Below are 18,392 nucleotides of genomic sequence, written 5' to 3'. Positions count from 1 at the left end.
TTCTCTTAGAGGCTCCGCAAGCCAAATCGGGGGAACGGTTTATATGGTGGCTATATATACCCAGCAAAAAAAGCGTCGCCAAAAAAGTAACGAAAATGTTCTTTTTGGATCCGGAAGTGGTGCGAAATTGACGCAGAAGCGATGAATTTAACATGGTCTTGTCATAGGACGGAAGTCCTCCAGTTCAACAGCCGTTGCACTGAATTTGCATCACTTCTTTAGGTGTTATCCGAATTCAATGTTTTGGATGTAAATTAAAAAATTCTGCGATATTTTGTCAAATAAATAATTTTTATAATTTTATGTAATTTTTAATGGATTCTAACGCTTGTCGGAAAGGTTTGAACTCAAATATTTTCAAAAAATCACAATTTTTTCATATTGGATTTAGCATTTTTGTCGACAAAATTTAAATGATTTGTACCATTTTATGAATTCTTACTCTGTTTTTAACCTATTTGAAACAAAAAAGTTAAAATTACCCATTAAAATTATGAAAAAACCAAGTTATAAAAAATTGAATTAAAAGAACTTTCTGGGGAGTTAAAATAAAGAACATCATTGGGAGTGCATCTTCCCGAAGTGCTTTTAAAGTTGTGCCTTTGGAATAACTTCCAAATTTTTTTGCTGGGTAATTATGAACTGATGTGGACCAATTTGTGCATGGTTGTTAGAGACCGTGTACTTACACCATGTACCAAATTTCAGCCGGATCGGATGAAATATGCTACTCTTATAGGCTCCGCAAGCCAAATCTGAGGGTCCCTTTATATGGGGGCTATACGTAAAAGTGGACCGATATGGCCCATTTGCAATACCATCCGACCTACATCAATAACAACTACTTGTACCAAGTTTCAAGTCGATAGCTTGTTTCGTTCGGAAGTTAGCGTGATCTCAACAGACGCACGGACGGACATGCTTAGATCGACTCAGAGTTTAACCACGACCCAGAATATATATACTTTATGGGGTCTTAGAGCAATATTTCGATGTGTGTATGCAAAAGCAAAATATTTTTTAGTTTTTGGGCACACGAGAAATTGGCGCGAATTTTTTAATTTTTGTTTCTCGCGCAAATTTTTAAATTTTTTTGGGGGTATAATTTCATAAAATATTTTGGGGATTTATTTCATAATGAAATAAGTCCCCAATTTTGGGAGCATATTTAATTTTTCATTTTGGGGAGTTATTTCATGGGGAGTTATTTCATGGGGACTTATATCATGGAACCTCACCACTCATCACGAGATTCCAACATCATTCAGGATGTAACTGGATGTAGCTGGTTTCTTCGAGCAAATTGTCGATTCCACGTGCTGCAACTGTTATCATATGTACCCGGAATATAAAATGTCTTGGGTTCGTTCCCTGGCTTTGATTAACACCAAAACGATTTCTGAAGTCCTCCGACTTGCCTTAACTCTTCGTCTATAAGAAAGCGAATGATGGAGGGTATCAAAATTTCCATACGTTACGAGTGAAATTCTCCACATTTGGTGTAATTTTGTGAATCTCTAGCACTAAAATACTTCAACAATCTGTCCTATAAGTTATTCCTATCAATTCCATTTCAATGCTAACCATGACTCTTCGAAAATATAAACAAACTTTATCTCCTTCATCCCGCATAAAACTTCCAATACTTACGTATTTTAATATTTCCCGTAGTAATTGTTCGTCTATTTGGATCCTTGGGACTATTAGGACTACTGCGGCTCTGTTTACTTTTATGTGGGCGACCTGCAGTCGCATGACTCACATGACTGGAGGCAACGGAAACTGTTGTAGTACTGGTAACCGGATCAGCACTGATTATTGTCGAATGTTGTGCTATAACATTAGCCGCTGTCGAATTAACCATTATACCAGAAGTTTTAGATACCGGGACTTGTTGTTGCATGGCCATGGGATCATTAGAGATATTTAAATTGACTATGGTAACACCTCCTGAGGTTTTATTGCCTACATCCACACTGGTCTCCGATGACGATAGCTTTTGTTGACTGAAAATGAAAACCCCCTCGGAATATTAGTAATCCTCAAAGCAAATTCAAATTCCAACTTACCTTAAAGCATTTTTTTGTCTCACACATGCCAATACCTTATCCGTAAAGAGAATGGGAAAGGAGGAGCATAATTTGGTAGCCTCCTGCAAAAGAATGGCTTGTGAAGAACGATCCGCATGTGGTAATTGTTCCAATACAAAATCCAAAGCATATTGGGCATTCTCTTTATTTGTCCTACCAGCCGTGGCCAAGACTTGGGCTCCCACGGTCATAGTTGTTGGATTGGTCTTGGTGGCCAAGCGAATTTTATCAAAATGTTCTGCCACCAGCAGGGGTCTTTGTTCCGCCAACTTCAATAGAATTTGCAATGTTATATTTGCTGTCTCACTGTCATAGAGAAATTCACATAGGGGCGATATACAGGATTCCAATACCAATGGTGTCCTTTGAGCTATTAACAAATACAGCTGAAAAACCGCCAATCTTTCTTGAGAATCACATTCTGGTAGTAAAGCTACCAATTGAGGAGCATTAGGCGATACTGTATCTGGAGAGACTTCATAAATTTGAGAGAGAACACGTAGCAAACCATAATTCCCGGCTAAGATGGAATTCATAATCGAGTCCACATGAGGGCTGAGCAAATAGGCATAGTCAATAGCGGCCAATGAGAGATAACTTGCCAGATTACGTGATAGCTCTCGATTGCCCTTGGGTAGAAATTGGACAGCGACTGGAAGGGCTAACTTCATCACTTCTTTTTTGTCATAATTCTGTAAATACAAAATGTAAATGATGAAATATTGGAAGAAATTTTTATTTCTATACAAGATTTTTTCAAAATTTTATTTCTATAGCAAATTTTGTCAAAATTTTATTTCTATAGAAAATTTTGTCAAAATTTTACTTCTATAGAAAATTTTACCAAAATTTTATTTTTCTAGAAAATTTTCTCAACATTTTGTTTCTATAGAAAATTTTGTCAAAATGTTATTTCTATCGAAAATTTTGTCAAAATTTTATTTCTTTAGAAAATTTTGTCAACATTTTATTTCTATAGAAAATTTTGTCAAATTTTTATTTCTGTAGAAAATTTTGTTAATATTTTATTTCTATAGAAAATTTTGTCAACATTTCATTTCTTAAGAAAATTTTATCAAAATTTCATTTCTATAGAAAATTTTGTCAAAATTTCATTTCTATAGAAAATTTCATTTCTATAGAAAATTTTGTCAAAATTTTATTTCTATAGAAAATTTTGTTAAAATTTTATGTTTATAGAAAATTTTGTTGCTATAGAAAATTTTGTCAAAATTTTACTTCTATAGAAAATTTTACCAAAATTTTATTTTTATAGAAAATTTTCTCAAAATTTCATTTCTATAGAAAATTTTGTCAAAATGTTATTCCTATAGAAAATTTTGTCAAAATTTTACTTTTATTTCTAGAGAAAATTTATTAAAATTTTATTTCTATAGAAAATTTTGTCAATATTTTATTTCTATAGAAAATTTTGTCAAAATTTTATTTCTTTGGAAAATTTTGTCAAAATTTTATTTCTATAGAAAATTTTGTCAAATTTTTATTTCTGTAGAAAATTTTGTTAATATTTTATTTCTATAGAAAATTTTGTCAACATTTCATTTCTTAAGCAAATTTTATCAAAATTTCATTTCTATAGAAAATTTTGTTAAAATTTCATTTCTATAGAAAATTTTGTCAAAATGTTATTTCTATAGAAAATTTTGTCAACATTTTATTTGTATAGAAAATTTCATTTCTATAGAAAATTTTGTCAAAATTTTATTTCTATAGAAAATTTTGTTGCTATAGAAAATTTTGTCAAAATTTTACTTCTATAGAAAATTTTACCAAAATTTTATTTTTATAGAAAATTTTCTCAAAATTTCATTTCTATAGAAAATTTTGTCAAAATTTTATTCCTATAGAAAATTTTGTCAAAATTTTATTTTTATTTCTAGAGAAAATTTTGTCAAAATTTTATTTCTATAGAAAATTTAGTCAAAATTTAATTTCTACAGAAAATTTTGTCAAAATTTTATTTCTGACAAAATTTTGTTTCTATAGAAATTTTTATTAAATTTTTATTTCTATAGAAAATTTTGTTAAAATTTTATTTTTATAGAAAATTTTGTCAAAATTTTATTTCTATAGAAAATTTTGTCAACATTTTACTTCTATAAAGAATTTTACCAAAATTTTATTTTTATAGAAAATTTTGTCAAAATGTTATTTGTATAGAAAATTTTGTCAAAATTTTATTTCTATAGAAAATTTTGTTAAAATTTTATTTCTATAGAAAATTTTGATAAATTTTATATTTATAGAAAATTTTATTAAAATTTTATTTCTATAGAAAATTTTGTCAATTTTTTACTTCTATAGAAAATTTTACCAAAATTTTATTTATATAGAACATTTTATCAAAATTTTGTTTCTATCGAAAATTTTGACAAAATTTATTTCTAAAGAAAATTTTGTCAAAATTTTATTTCTATAGAAAATTTTGTCAAAATTTTATTTTTATTTCTATAAAAAAATTTGTTAAAATTTTATTTTTATAGAAAATTTTTTCAAAATTTTATTTCTATAGAATATTTTGTCAAAATTTTATTTCTATAAAAAATTTTACCAAAATTTAATTTTTATAGAAAATTTTGTCAAAATTTTATTTCTATAGAAAATTTTGTTAACATTTTATTTCTATAGAAAATTTTGAAAAATTTTATTTCTATAGAAAATTTTGATAAATTTTAAGTTTATAGAAAATTTTGTTAAAATTTTATTTCTATAGAAAAATTTTTCAAATTTTTTACTTCTATAGAAAATTTTGTCAATATGTTATTTCTATAGAAAATTTTGTCAAAATTTTATTTTCATTTCTAGAGAAAATTTTGTAAATATTTTATTTCTATAGAAAATTTTGTCAAAGTTTCATTTCTATAGAAAATTTTGTCAAAATTTTATTTCTATAGAAAATTTTGTTAAAATTTTATTTTTATAGAAAATTTTGTCAAAATTTTATTTCTATTTATTTCTATAGAAAATTTTGTCAACATTTTACTTCTATAAAAAATTTTACCAAAATCTTATTTTTATAGAAATTTTTTTCAAAATTTCATTTCTATAGAAAATTTTGTCAAAATTTCATTTCTATAAAAAATTTTACCAAAATTTTATTTTTATAGAAAATATTGTCAAAATTTTATTTCTATAGAAAATTTTGTCAAAATTTTACTTCTATAGAAAATTTTACTAAAATTTTATTTTTATAGAAAATTTTCTCAAAATTTCATTTCTATAAAAATTTTTCTCAAAATTTTATTTCTCTAGAAAATTTTGTCAAAATGTTATTTCTATAGAAAATTTTGTCAAAATTGTATTTCTATAGAAAATTTTGTCAAAATTTTATAGCTGTAGAAAATTTTGTCAATATTTTATTTCTATAGAAATGTTTGTCAAAATTTTATTTGTATAGAAAATTTTGTCAAAATTTTATTTCTATAGACAATTTTGCCAAACTTTTATTTCTATAGACAATTTTGCCAAAATTTCATTTCTATACAAAATTTTTTCAAAATTTTATTTTTATACAAAATTCTTTCAAAATTTTATTTCTATCGAAAATTTTTTCAAAATTTTATTTCTATAGAAAATTTTGTCAAAATTTTATTTCTGTAGAAAATTTTGTCAATATTTTATTTCTATAGAAAATTTTGTCAAAATTTTATTTCTGACAAAATTTTATTTTTATAGAAAATTTTGTTAAAATTTTATTTCTATAGAAAATTTTGTCAAAATTTTACTTCTATAGAAAATTTTACCAAAATTTTATTTTTTTAGAAAATTTTCTCAAAATTTTGTTTCTATAGAAAATTTTGACAAAATTTTATTTCTATAGAAAATTTTGTTAAATTTTTATTTCTATAAAAAAATTTGTTAAAATTTTATTTTTATAGAAAATTTTGTCTAAATTTTACTTCTATAAAAAATTTTACCAAAATTTAATTTTTATAGAAAATTTTGTCAAAATTTTATTTCTACAGAAAATTTTGTCAAAATTTTATTTCTATAGAAAATTTTGTTAAAATTTTATTTCTATAGAAAATTTTGAAAAATTTTATTTCTATAGAAAATGTTGATAAATTTTATGTTTATAGAAAATTTTGTTAAAATTTTATTTCTATAGAAAATTTTGTCAAATTTTTACTTCTATAGAAAATTTTACCAACATTTTATTTTTATAGAACATGTTCTCAAAATTTTGTTTCTATAGAAAATTTTGTCAAATTTTATTTCTATAGAAAATTTTGTCAAAATTTTATTTCTATAGAAAATTTTGTCAAAATTTAATTTTTATTTCTAGAGAAAATTTTGTCAAAATTTTATTTCTATAGAAAATTTTGTCAAATTTTATAGAAAATTTTGTCAAAATTTTATTTCTATAGAAAATTTTGTCTACATTTTACTTCTATGAAAAATTTTACCAAAATTTTTTTTTATAGAAAATTTTGTCAAAATTTTATTTCTTTAGAAAATGTTGATAAATTTTATGTTTATAGAAAATTTTGTTAAAATTTTATTTCTATAGAAAATTTTGTCAACATTTTCAAATTCAATTAACTTTTTAATTGGAAATATTTTGGTGATATTTTTTTCTGTGTAGTATGCTCGCCTTGGTTAAATTTGGGTTTTGGCCGAACACCTAGAGTTTGCCTGGTCTATACCCTCTCAGGGGGGAATGGTGACATTTTTGAGTGTTCGGATCAAAATAAAAATCAAAATAAGAGCCGATCGGATCGAAATAAAAATCAGTTCCCTTAATCAAAACATAGACTCGGGCTGGACTTTTCGACAAGAGAGAAGTTCACTTCAAGTGGTATCACAATGGACTGAACAGTGAATGTGAGCCTAAAAGTATCAGGCTGCCGCTATACCGCTATCCACTCAAAAAAAAATTAACTCTCTATCCCGAAAGCCAATTTAACTTTCTTTTAGTTCATGGAATTATTATGTTTGGAGAAAGTTTCCTTTAGTTAAATGATCTATAAAACGGTAAACAAGTTATACACAAATGGAGCATACACAGAAACAAATTTCACTGAAATTTTTCCAATTAAAGTCTTAATTGAGTTTTAAAAAAATATTCTATTAAACAATTTTATTTTAATTGAAACAAACATCAATCACAAAAATTAATAGCATCAATTACTTTTTTAATTGGATCAATTAATTTTTTAATTGACTATCAATTAATTTTTTAATTAATACTATCAATTCTGTGATTGAAGACATTTTAATTAAAAAATTATTTGGATAAATTAATTTCGTGATTGAATTTAAAAAAAAATTGTGTGTAAAGATTTAATAAATTCGTATTTCTCGCAAAATAGTTCATTATTTCTGCAAAATTTTTAAATTTTACTATAATGCGCCCATCTTGAGCTTCCTATGGCACTAAAGACATTCTTGCAAATTTGAACTCCAATTTTTTTTCCTTTTTCTTTAACAAGTGAGAAAATTTAATTATGTCTAATAATTTTTTCATAAAATTATTTACTTATTTTTGTGATATCGCCGTGATGTCAGCGTTTGTAATACTGTTTTATTAAAATTTTCTAAAAATAATTTTCTAAAATTAATCAAAATTTTTCTTCCTGATGAGTTTACTGTTTTTCAGTGTAAGTTAACCTAAAGTGGTAGACCTTCCATAAAGTGTATGGATATTACCTGGACTCTCAAACAAATACTGCAAAAAAATATTTTTTCTCATTTATGTTACGCTTACAACTGAACTGTCGGTATTGCTATACCGAATTCATTACCACCCATGAATTATTACTTTCAACAACATAGGTCTTTTTATATGAAAATATCATTTGTATATCACCTTTATAGAGATGATTAAATTAAATTATATTAAACTTTTAAAACCTTTCATACTTACTAAAAATATACTCGATATAATATCGGCAGCAATTTTTGCATGAGGTGGATCCTCTTTATTACTACCGCTTGGTTGAAGACTCCATAGCAAGCAAGTCTTCAAAAGATCAATTAGGGCTGAACAATAACGTTCTGCTGATTTCGTTTCACGAATGCAGGATAATACGCGGGTAACACAGATCTCCACCACCGATTGATCATTGTTGTTTTTCAAGTAATCGGCTTGGGAAATAATGGCATTTATATCGGAAAGCTGCGGAAAGAAGTAGAAGATTTTTATTAAACCACTAGGGAGTGAGGATATCCCAACTTACCACATCTGTAATATCATTGACGATATCCGTATCCGGTACGGGAGAATAAATCACCGGCCCTAGACAAATCACGTTTTGAGAGTACTTTAGTAAAGAGTTCATGCATTTTTGTATTTCAGAGAAATTCTTTGAGATAGCTGGGATACTCTTTGCTAAAATTACGTTATGTCCAATATAACTGTTTCTTGTGTTGATCTCTTAATTTAAGAGAACTCTTTCAAAAATTCTGAAAATACAATGATAAAAAAGAATATATTAAGCAAGATTTTAAGAGTTTGATATTTTTATAGTTGTGCCAGGGTTGCCAATAATCGTCACTTTTTATAGAATAATTGGGCATAATCGACACTTGCATTTTAAAATCGGTAATTAAAAAAAAAATATTAAAATAAAACATTTTTCGATTAAAAAGAAAGCAATAGTATTTATTTAGTATAAAAAACAGAAAATTAATAGTTACAACTCTACATTTCAATAAAAAAACAACGACTTTAGTTTTGTATAACAATAACATTAAAACAACATTTTTTTGTTAAAAATTTCTATAGAAATAAAACTTTGACAAAATTTTCTATAGAATAAAATTTTGGCAATTTATTCTAAAGAAATAACATTTTGGACATTTTTTCTATAGAAATAAAATTTGACAAAATTTTCTATGGAAATAAAATTTTCGCAATTTATTCTAAAGAAATAACAATTTGGAAATTTTTTTTATACAAAATAAAATTTTGACAAACTTGTCTATAGAAACAAAATGTTGACAAATTGTCTATAGAAATAAAATTTTGACAAACTTTTCTATAGAAATAAAAATTTTGACAAAATTGTTTATAGAAATAAAATTTTGACAAATTTTTCTAAAGAAATAAAAATTTGACGAAATTAACTATAGAAATAAAATTTTGACAAAATTTTCTATAGAAATAAAATTTTGACAACATTTTTTTTATAGAAATAAAAATTTGACAAACTTTTCTATAGAACTAAAATTTTGACAAAATTTTCTATAGAAATAAAATTTTGACATTTTTTATAGAAATAAAAATTTGACAAAATTTTTTATAGAAATAAAAATTTGACAAAATTTTTTATAGAAATAAAATGTTGACAAAATTGTTTATAGTAATAAAATTGTGATAAAATTTTCTACAGAAATAAAAGTTTGACAAAATTTTCTATAGAAATAAAATTTTGACAAAATTTTCTATAGAAATAAAATTTTGAGAAATTTTTCTATAATAAAATGTTCTATAGAAATAAAATTTTGACAAAATTTTCTATAGAAATAAAATGTTGACATTTTTTATAGAAATAAAAATTTGACAACATTTTTCATAGAAATAAAAATTTGACAAAATTTTTATAGAAATAAAATTTTGAGAAATTTTTCTATAATAAAATTTTGACTAAATTTTCTATAGAAATAAAACTTTGACAAAATTTTCTATAGAAATAAAATTTTGACAAAATTTTCTATATAAATAAAATTTTGACACAATTTTCTATAGAACTAAAATTTTGAGAAATTTTTCTATAATAAAATGTTGATAAATTTTTCTATAGAAATAAAATTTTGACAAAATTTTCTATAGAAATAAAATTTTGGAAAAATTTTCTGTAGAAATAAAATTTTGACAACTTGTTTTATAGAAATAAAAATTTGACAACATTTTCCATAGAAATAAAAATTTGACAAAATTTTTATAGAAATAAAATTTTGAGAAATTTTTCTATAATAAAATATTGAGTAAATTTTCTATAGAAATAAAATTTTGACAAAATTTTCTATAGAAATAAAATTTTGACAAAATTTTCTATAGAAATAACATTTTGACAAAATTTTCTATAGAAATAAAATTTTGACAAAATTTTCTATAGAAATAAAAATTTGACAGCATTTTCTATAGAAATAAAATTTTGACAACTTGTTTTATAGAAATAAAAATTTGACAAAATTTTCTATTGAAATAAAACTTTGAAAAAATTTTCTATAGAAATCAAATTTTGACAAAATTTTCTAGAGAAATAAAATTTTGACAAAATTATCTATAGAAATAAAATTTTGAGAAAATTTTCTACAGAAATAAAATTTTGAGAAAATTTTCTATAGAAAAAAAATTTTGATAAAATTTTCTACAGAAATAAAATTGTGACAAAATTTTCTATAGAAATAAATTTTTGACAAAATTTTCTATAGAAATAAAATTTTGAGAAAATTTTCAAGGAAATAAAATTTTGAGAAAATTTTCTATAGAAATAAAATTTTGACAAAATTAATTTGTTTACATTAGAAATAAATATAAATAAAATGAAAAAAAAAATCTGTAGAAGATTTGTTTGTTTGTATGACTTAGCACCCTCTTTAGGATGACAATCTGCGTGTAGCATCAGGCAAATTAGGGAAGAAGTGGTGTATCCCTAGGGTTACATTTTTTACCCAAAAAGAAATCGTCTTTATATATATATTAAATAGAGCAAAATATCATATTTGGAAGGGGACCAGGTTTGTCGCAACCACGCTATATTCACAAAAATGATGTATCCGATGTCGGCAATCATGTATATGTTTGGCGATAAAAAAATTTTTGCGTTAAAAATTTTCCAGGTTCCCCGTCCAAAAATAACATTTTCTTCTTGATACACGTTAAAGATGATCATATTCCCTCTGCGTACAATTATTGTTTTTCAAGCTCTTGGTTTAGTTTTTATTGCATTGTGTTCACTGTATTTAGCAGCAAACTTCTTGTTAGATATAAGTGAATTTAGCAATCTAAATTTAAATGTCGACTAAGTTTGTTTTTGTCTAAGGAATGTCGTAAAAAAAATGTTTCTCACGCTTCCATTTGGAATGAATGGATTCCTATGCGATTTCAATTTGTAGTCTTAGCCATAAAAATCATTGAAAAGACGTGCGATGGCAGTGATGTTTGAAGTTCACTAATTTTGGTTTTAGATCGTTTTTTTTTTGTTTGGTCTAGCATCTTTATTCTTGGCCGATAAAATGTGGCATGCGTGTGACAGCCCAAAAGACGTATGGATGGATGGACACATAATCATGTAGACAATAGAGTCGTTTGCTGTTATACACTTGGTAATGTGTTTTTGGTTGGATGCCAATAGCCACACTTTGACATCTAAATTATTTATAATATATATTTTTTCAATGTATGTATATATATTTTGGCAAACATTAGACATCACAAATCAGAAATTTCAATTCAAATTAATTTACTATTTTAAATTAGATTAAAGTGAATTAATTTCAATTATTTTATTTGGAGAGCTTAAAAATTCGTGATTTTTTAAATGTTTGAGAATTTAATACGAAATCCCCAAATTGGAAAGGCTGCTTTGGTGCAGCTGTTCAACATATCCCAGCTACAACTCGTCATGTACCCAATTTCCTAGCTTTTGATACTTCTAAATAGTTTCAATCGATGGGAAATGTTGTGGCCGATCAGTCGTCACTTTTGCATCCTTCAAAATCGACTTTTAATTTTTTTTCGAAAATCTACCCATATTGACTTGCACCATTTAAATGTGAATTTTGTTACTCGTACCATTACTCGTTACCGCGATAGTGGCAGGGTTGCATCCACGGTTGCCACAGTTGATAGCATTTAAAAAAAATTGGTAGATTTTTTATTGTATGGTAGATGAGTAGAGTTCTTGACTTTTTGGTAGAAATATAATATGTCAAAATTTTAGAAACTTTCTTTAAAAATTTATTTCTATAAAAAATTTTGTCAAAATTTTATTTCTATAAAAAATTTTGTCAAAATTTTATTTCTATTGAAAATATGGTCAAAATTTTATTTCTATAGAAAATTTTGTCAAAATTTTATTTCTATAGAAAATTTTGTCAAAATTTTATTTCTATAGAAAATTTTATCAAAATTTTATTTTTATAGAAAATTTTGCCAAAATTTTATTTTATGAAAATTTTGTCAAAATTTTATTTCTATAGAAAATTTTGTCAAAATTTTATTTCTATAGAAAATTTTGTCAAAATTTTATTTCTATAGAAAATTTTGTCAAAATTTTATTTCTATAGAGAATTTTGTCAAAATTTTATTTTTATAGAAAATGTTGTCAAAATTTTATTTCTATAGAAAATTTTGTCAACATATTATTTCTATAGAAAATTTTGTCAACATTTTATTTCTATAGAAAATTTTGTCAACATTTTATTTCCACAGAAAAATTTGTCATCATTTTATTTCTATTGAAAATTTTGTCAAAATTTTATTTCTATAGAAAATTTTGTGAAAATTTTATTTATATAGAAAATTTTGTCAAAATTTTAATTCTATAGAAAATTGTGTCAAAATTTTGTTTCTGCAGAAAATTTTGTCAAAATTTTATTTCTATAGAAAATTTTGTCAAAATTTTATTTTTATAGAAAATTTTGTCAAAAATTTATCCCTATAGAAAATTTTGTCAAAATTTTATTTCTATAGAAAATTTTGTCAAAAGATTGTTATCAAAATTTAATTTCTATAGAAAATTTTGTCACAATTTTATTTCTATAGAAAATTTTGTCAAAAGAATGTTATCAAAATTTAATTTCTACAGAAAATTTTGTCACAATTTTATTTCTATAGAAAATTTTGTCACAATTTTATTTCTATAGAAAATTTTGTCAAAATTTTATTTCTATAGAAAATTTTGTCAAAATTTTATTTCTATAGAAAATTTTGTCAAAATTTTATTTCTATAGAAAATTTTGTCAAAATGTTATTTCTATAGAAAATTTTATCAAAATAATGTTATCAAAATTTTATTTCTACAGAAAATTTTGTCAAAATTTTATTTCTATAGAAAATTTTGTCAACATTTTATTTCTATAGAAAATGTTGTCAAAGATTTATTTCTATAGAAAATTTTGTCAAAATTTTATTTCTATAGAAATGTTGTCAAAATTTTATTTCTATAGAAAATTTTGTCAACATTTTATTTCTATAGAAAATTTTGTCAACATGTTATTTCTATAGAAAATTTTGTCAACATTTTATTCCCATAGAAAAATTTGTCAACATTTTATTTCTATTGAAAATTTTGTCAACATTTTATTTCTGTAGAAAATGTTCTCAAAATTTTATTTCTATAGAAAATTTTGTCAAAATTTTATCTCTATAGAAAATTTTGTCAAAATTTTATCTCTATAGAAAATTTTGTCAAAATGTACATCCTTCATGAGCTATAATGGAATTGAAATCAATTATAATCATTATAACTGAAGTATCAATTCATTGCCTATATTAATGAGCTTTTTATTTTTAATCACTCACGTCAGTTGTTGTTATCACACACCCGCAATTGAGTCCCCCACGAGCAGTCTGGCCACCATTACCATTTTATCAAATGTTTGATATACATTTGCCATCTCACTACTGCGATATATATGGGGAATCCCCACACGACGAAAGACGAAGAAATTGAGACAGACAACGAAGAAGGTTTGTACAACAGAATATTTGTGTACAAACAAATTAATATTGACATTGTTTACACAAGAATTTCATTACCTCAGCGAAAATAATGAGACGAAGAGTACAAGAAATGGAAAAAAAAAAACAAAAAAGTCAAATGCAAATTAAAGTTAAATAAATTAAACAACACCGCCACAATGGTAATGACAACCGTAATCTAAGTCAGTTTTTTCAGAATTCTCAAAATGAGAATAAAAAAAAAATTCCCTCCAGGCAAATGTTTAACCGTATCATATCCAATACTATGATTTTTTTCTGTTTGTAGGCCATAAGCAAGTTCTCGATATTGATGATGTTGTAAACCACCAGACAGAAAATAGACGTACCTATTTACCCCAGTGGTTAGTGATTAGAATTCCAAAGACATTTGATTCGAATACAGACAATTTAAATCGATTAATGCAAAAATGTTCTTGGGAAAACCATTAATTAGAATATCAAACGTGTTCTATGATAAATTATATGATTGAAACATCTCAATTAGAAGAATAGTGATGTATGAGTTTCAAACATATTAAATGTTAAAAAAAAAAAACTAAAACAAAACAAGTATATACGGCCGTAAGTTCGGCCAGGCCGAAGCTTATGTACCCTCCATCATGGATTGCGTAGAAACTTCATCTAAACACTGCCATCCACAATCGAATTACTTAAGTTGCGGTAACGCTTGCCGATGGCAAGGTATCTTAAAACCTCCTAACACCATCTTCTAAATTGTATGTAAGTCCATACGTGGTATATATTAAATCAAAAAAAGATCGATCCAATACGTATATAATTCAGTTTGACAAAGTAGACATAAAATTTTGACAAAATTTTCTACAGAAATACAATTTTAACAAAATTTTCTATAGAAATAAAATTTTCACAAAATTTTCTATAGAAATAAAAATTTTGACAAAATTTTCTATAGAAAGAAAATTTTGACAAAAATTTCTACAGAAATATAATTTTAACAAAATTTTCTATAGAAATAAACTTTTGACAAAATTTTCTACAGAAATAAAATCTTGGTAGATTATTTTTGGCTCGAGTGGCAACCATGATTATGAACCGAATAAAATTTGAACAAAATTTTCTATAAAAAAAAAATTGACAAAGATGAAAATTTTATTATGAACCGAATAAAATTTTAACAAAATTTTCTCTAGAAATAAAATTTTGACAAAATTTTCTATAGAAATAAAATTTTGACAAAATTTTCTATAGAAATAAAATTTTGGTAGATTATTTTTGGCTCGAATGGCAACCATGATTATGAACCGATATAGACCAATTTTTGTGTGATTGGACCAATTTTGGTATGGTTATTAGCGACCATATACTAACACCACGTTCCTAATTTGAACCGGATCGGATGAATTTTGCTCCTCCAAGAGGCTTCGGAGGTTAAATCTGGAGAACGTTTTATATGGGGGCTATATATAATTATGGACCGATATGGACCAATTCTGTCACGGTTGTTAGAGACCATATACCAATACCATGTACCAAATTTCAGCCGGATCGGATGCAATTTTCTTCTCTTTGAGGCTCCGCAAGCCAAATCTGGGGATCGGTTTATATGGGGGTTATATATAATTATGGACCGATGTGGACCAATTTTTGTATGATTGTTAGAGACCATATACCAACACCATGTACCAAATTTCAACCGGATCGGATGAAATATGCTTCTCTTAGAGGCTCCACAAGCCAAATCTGGGGATCGGTTTATATGGGGGCTATATATAATTAAGGACCTATATGGACCAATTTTTGCATGGTCATTAGAGAACATATACCAACACCATGTACCAAATTTCAGCCGGATCGGATGAAATTTTCTTCTCTTTGAGGCTCCGCAAGCCAAATCTGGGGATCGGTTTATATGGGGGCTATATATAATTATGAACCGATGTGGACCAATTTTTGCATGGTTATTAGAGACCATATACAAACACCATGTACCAAATTTCAGCCGGATCGGATGAAATTTGCTTCTCTTTTAGGCTCCGCAAGCCAAATCTGGGGATCGGTTTATATGGGGACTATATATAATTATGGACCTATGTGGACCAATTTTTGCATGGTTGTTAGAGACCATATACTAACACCATGTACCAAATTTCAGCCGGATCGGATGAAATTTGCTTCTGTTAGAGGCTCCACAAGCCAAATCTGGGGATCGGTTTATATGGGAGCTATATATAATTATGGACCGATGTGGACCAGTTTTTGCATGGTTGTTAGAGACCATATACCAACACCATGTACCAAATTTCAGCCGGATCGGATAAAATATGCTTCTGTTAGAGGCTCCACAAGCCAAATCTGAGGGTCCCTTTATATGGGGGCTATACGTAAAAGTGGACGGATATGGCCCATTTTCAATACCATCCGACCTACATCGATAACAACTACTTGTGCAAAGTTTCAAGTCGATAGCTTGTTTCGTTCGGAAGTTAGCGTGATTTCAACAGACGGACGGACGGACGGACGGACGGACGGACATGCTTAGATCGACTCAGAATTTCACCACGACCCAGAATATATATACTTTATGGGGTCTTAGAGCAATATTTCGATGTGTTACAAACGGAATGACAAAGTTAATATACCCCCATCCTATGATGGAGGGTATAATAAAATTTAAATGAAATAATTAAATTACTTTAAAAATGTCTAAGCCAAAATTAATTAAAAAAACAAACTTTTTTCTATAGAAATAAAATTTTAACAAAATTTTATATAGAAATAAAATTTTGCGAACATTTTCTATAGAAATAAAATTTTGAGAAAATTTTCTATAGAAATAAAATTTTGAGAAATTTATCTGTAGAAATAAAATGTGTTCTATGATAAATTATGTTATTGAAACATCTCAATTAGAAGAATATTTATGTATGAGTTTCATACATATTAAATATTAAAAAAAAACTAAAACAAAGTAGAATAAAATTTTAATGAAATAATTAAACTAAAGGGTGGTTAAATTATAAAGGCCGATGTTGAATGTGAACCACACCTCAAGTTTTTTCCGAATTTTAGTAGACATTTCTCTATTTCAGACTTACTCAATTTGAACCATGGAGAGATACACAATCCAACAACGTGATAAATGGTTCCAAGAAATGGCAACAGTGGAACAGTCGAAGAAAATCATCTTCAGTGATGAGGCACATTTTCACCTCAGTGGATTCGTCAATAAACAGAATTGCCGCATTTGGGCGAATGACAATCCAAGAGTGATTGTCGAAAAACCAATGCACCCACAAAGAGTCACTGTTTGGTGCGGTTTATGGGCTGGCGGCATCATCGGGCCGTATTTTTTCCAAAATGAGGCCGGTCAGGCAGTTACTGTGAATGGTGTTCGCTATCGTGAGATGATAACGACCTTTTTATGGCCCGAATTAGAAGATATGGATGTGGACGATATGTGGTTTCAGCAGGACGGTGCCACTTGCCACACAGCTAACGAAACAATGGCTATTTTTTCTCAACAAATTCAATGGCCGTGTTATCTCATGTAATGGCGATGCCAATTGGGCGCCAAGACCATATGATTTGACACCGTTGGACTTTTTTCTTTGGGGTTATTTGAAAGAAAAGGTGTACGTCGATAAGCCAGCAACAATTCAAGAGCTAAAGGATGAGATAATTCGGCACATTAACGGCATAGAACCTCCATTATGCCTCAGCGTAATCAAAAATATGGACCATCGGATGAAGGTGTGCCACCGAGGTCGCGGCGCCCATTTGGCCGATATTTTGCTCCATACATATTTGAGTAATACCAATATATCATAATAAAATAAAATTACAATAATTTCCTAAATAGTTTGTGTTTTATTCAAAATCAACATCGGCCACCCTTTAATTTAAAAATTTCTAAGCCAAAATTAATAAAAAAAAAACAAACTTTTTTCTATAGGAATAAAATTTTAATAAAGTTTTCTATAGAAATAAAATTTTGAGAAAATTTTCTATAGAAATAAAATTTTCTATAGAAATAAAATTTTCTATAGAAAGAAAAATTTTGACAAAATTTTCTATAGAAATAAAATTTTGACAAAATTTTCTATACAAATAAAATTGTGACTAAATTTTGTATAAAAATAAAATTTTGACAAACTATCAACCAATTATCAGAATAAATTCAGGCAGTTCATTAAACCCAACAATAAACCACACTTGAATCTTCCGAAAAAAGGTTTTACATGATAGCCGGCTTATGCCGAAATAAAAACATTATTTTCCTCTGTTGGTTAAGCTACACTTGTAGTTTAGTCAATGCATGGTTTTAAGCTGCAATCAAAAAACAACAACAATGCTTAAAGAACAAAACCAACAATAATAAAACAAAACGAATGAAATGAAATTTTGACAAAATTTACTATAGAAATAAAATTTTAATAAAATTTTCTATAGAAATAAAATTTTGATAAAATTTTTTATAAAATTAAAATTGAACTAAATGTTCTATAAAAATAAAATTATGAAACTAAGCTTCTATAGAAATAAAATTTGGAGCAAATTTCTATAGAAATAAATTTTGAGAAAATTTTCTATAGAAATAAAATTTTGACAAAATTTTCTGTAGAAATACAATTTTGGCAAAATTTTTT

General features: G+C 26.2%; 1 protein-coding gene across 1 annotated transcript in view; it reads right to left on the bottom strand.

The window, feature by feature from the left end:
- melt (ventricular zone expressed PH domain-containing protein melted) overlaps positions 1–18,392 on the bottom strand; it is a 68,732-nt gene that overhangs the window by 24,185 nt on the left and 26,155 nt on the right. Inside the window, 5 exon segments of the mRNA XM_075304538.1 lie at positions 1,651–2,006; positions 2,070–2,782; positions 7,978–8,229; positions 8,291–8,329; positions 8,331–8,516. Coding sequence (XP_075160653.1) covers positions 1,651–2,006; positions 2,070–2,782; positions 7,978–8,229; positions 8,291–8,329; positions 8,331–8,396 — 1,426 coding nt within the window. The 5' untranslated portion in view covers positions 8,397–8,516.

The sequence above is a fragment of the Haematobia irritans genome, chromosome 4 (assembly GCF_050003625.1).
Source record: "Haematobia irritans isolate KBUSLIRL chromosome 4, ASM5000362v1, whole genome shotgun sequence".
Taxonomy (NCBI): domain Eukaryota; kingdom Metazoa; phylum Arthropoda; class Insecta; order Diptera; family Muscidae; genus Haematobia; species Haematobia irritans.
Note: the sequence above shows the minus strand (reverse complement) of the source record. Positions and strands in the feature narration are given on the sequence as shown.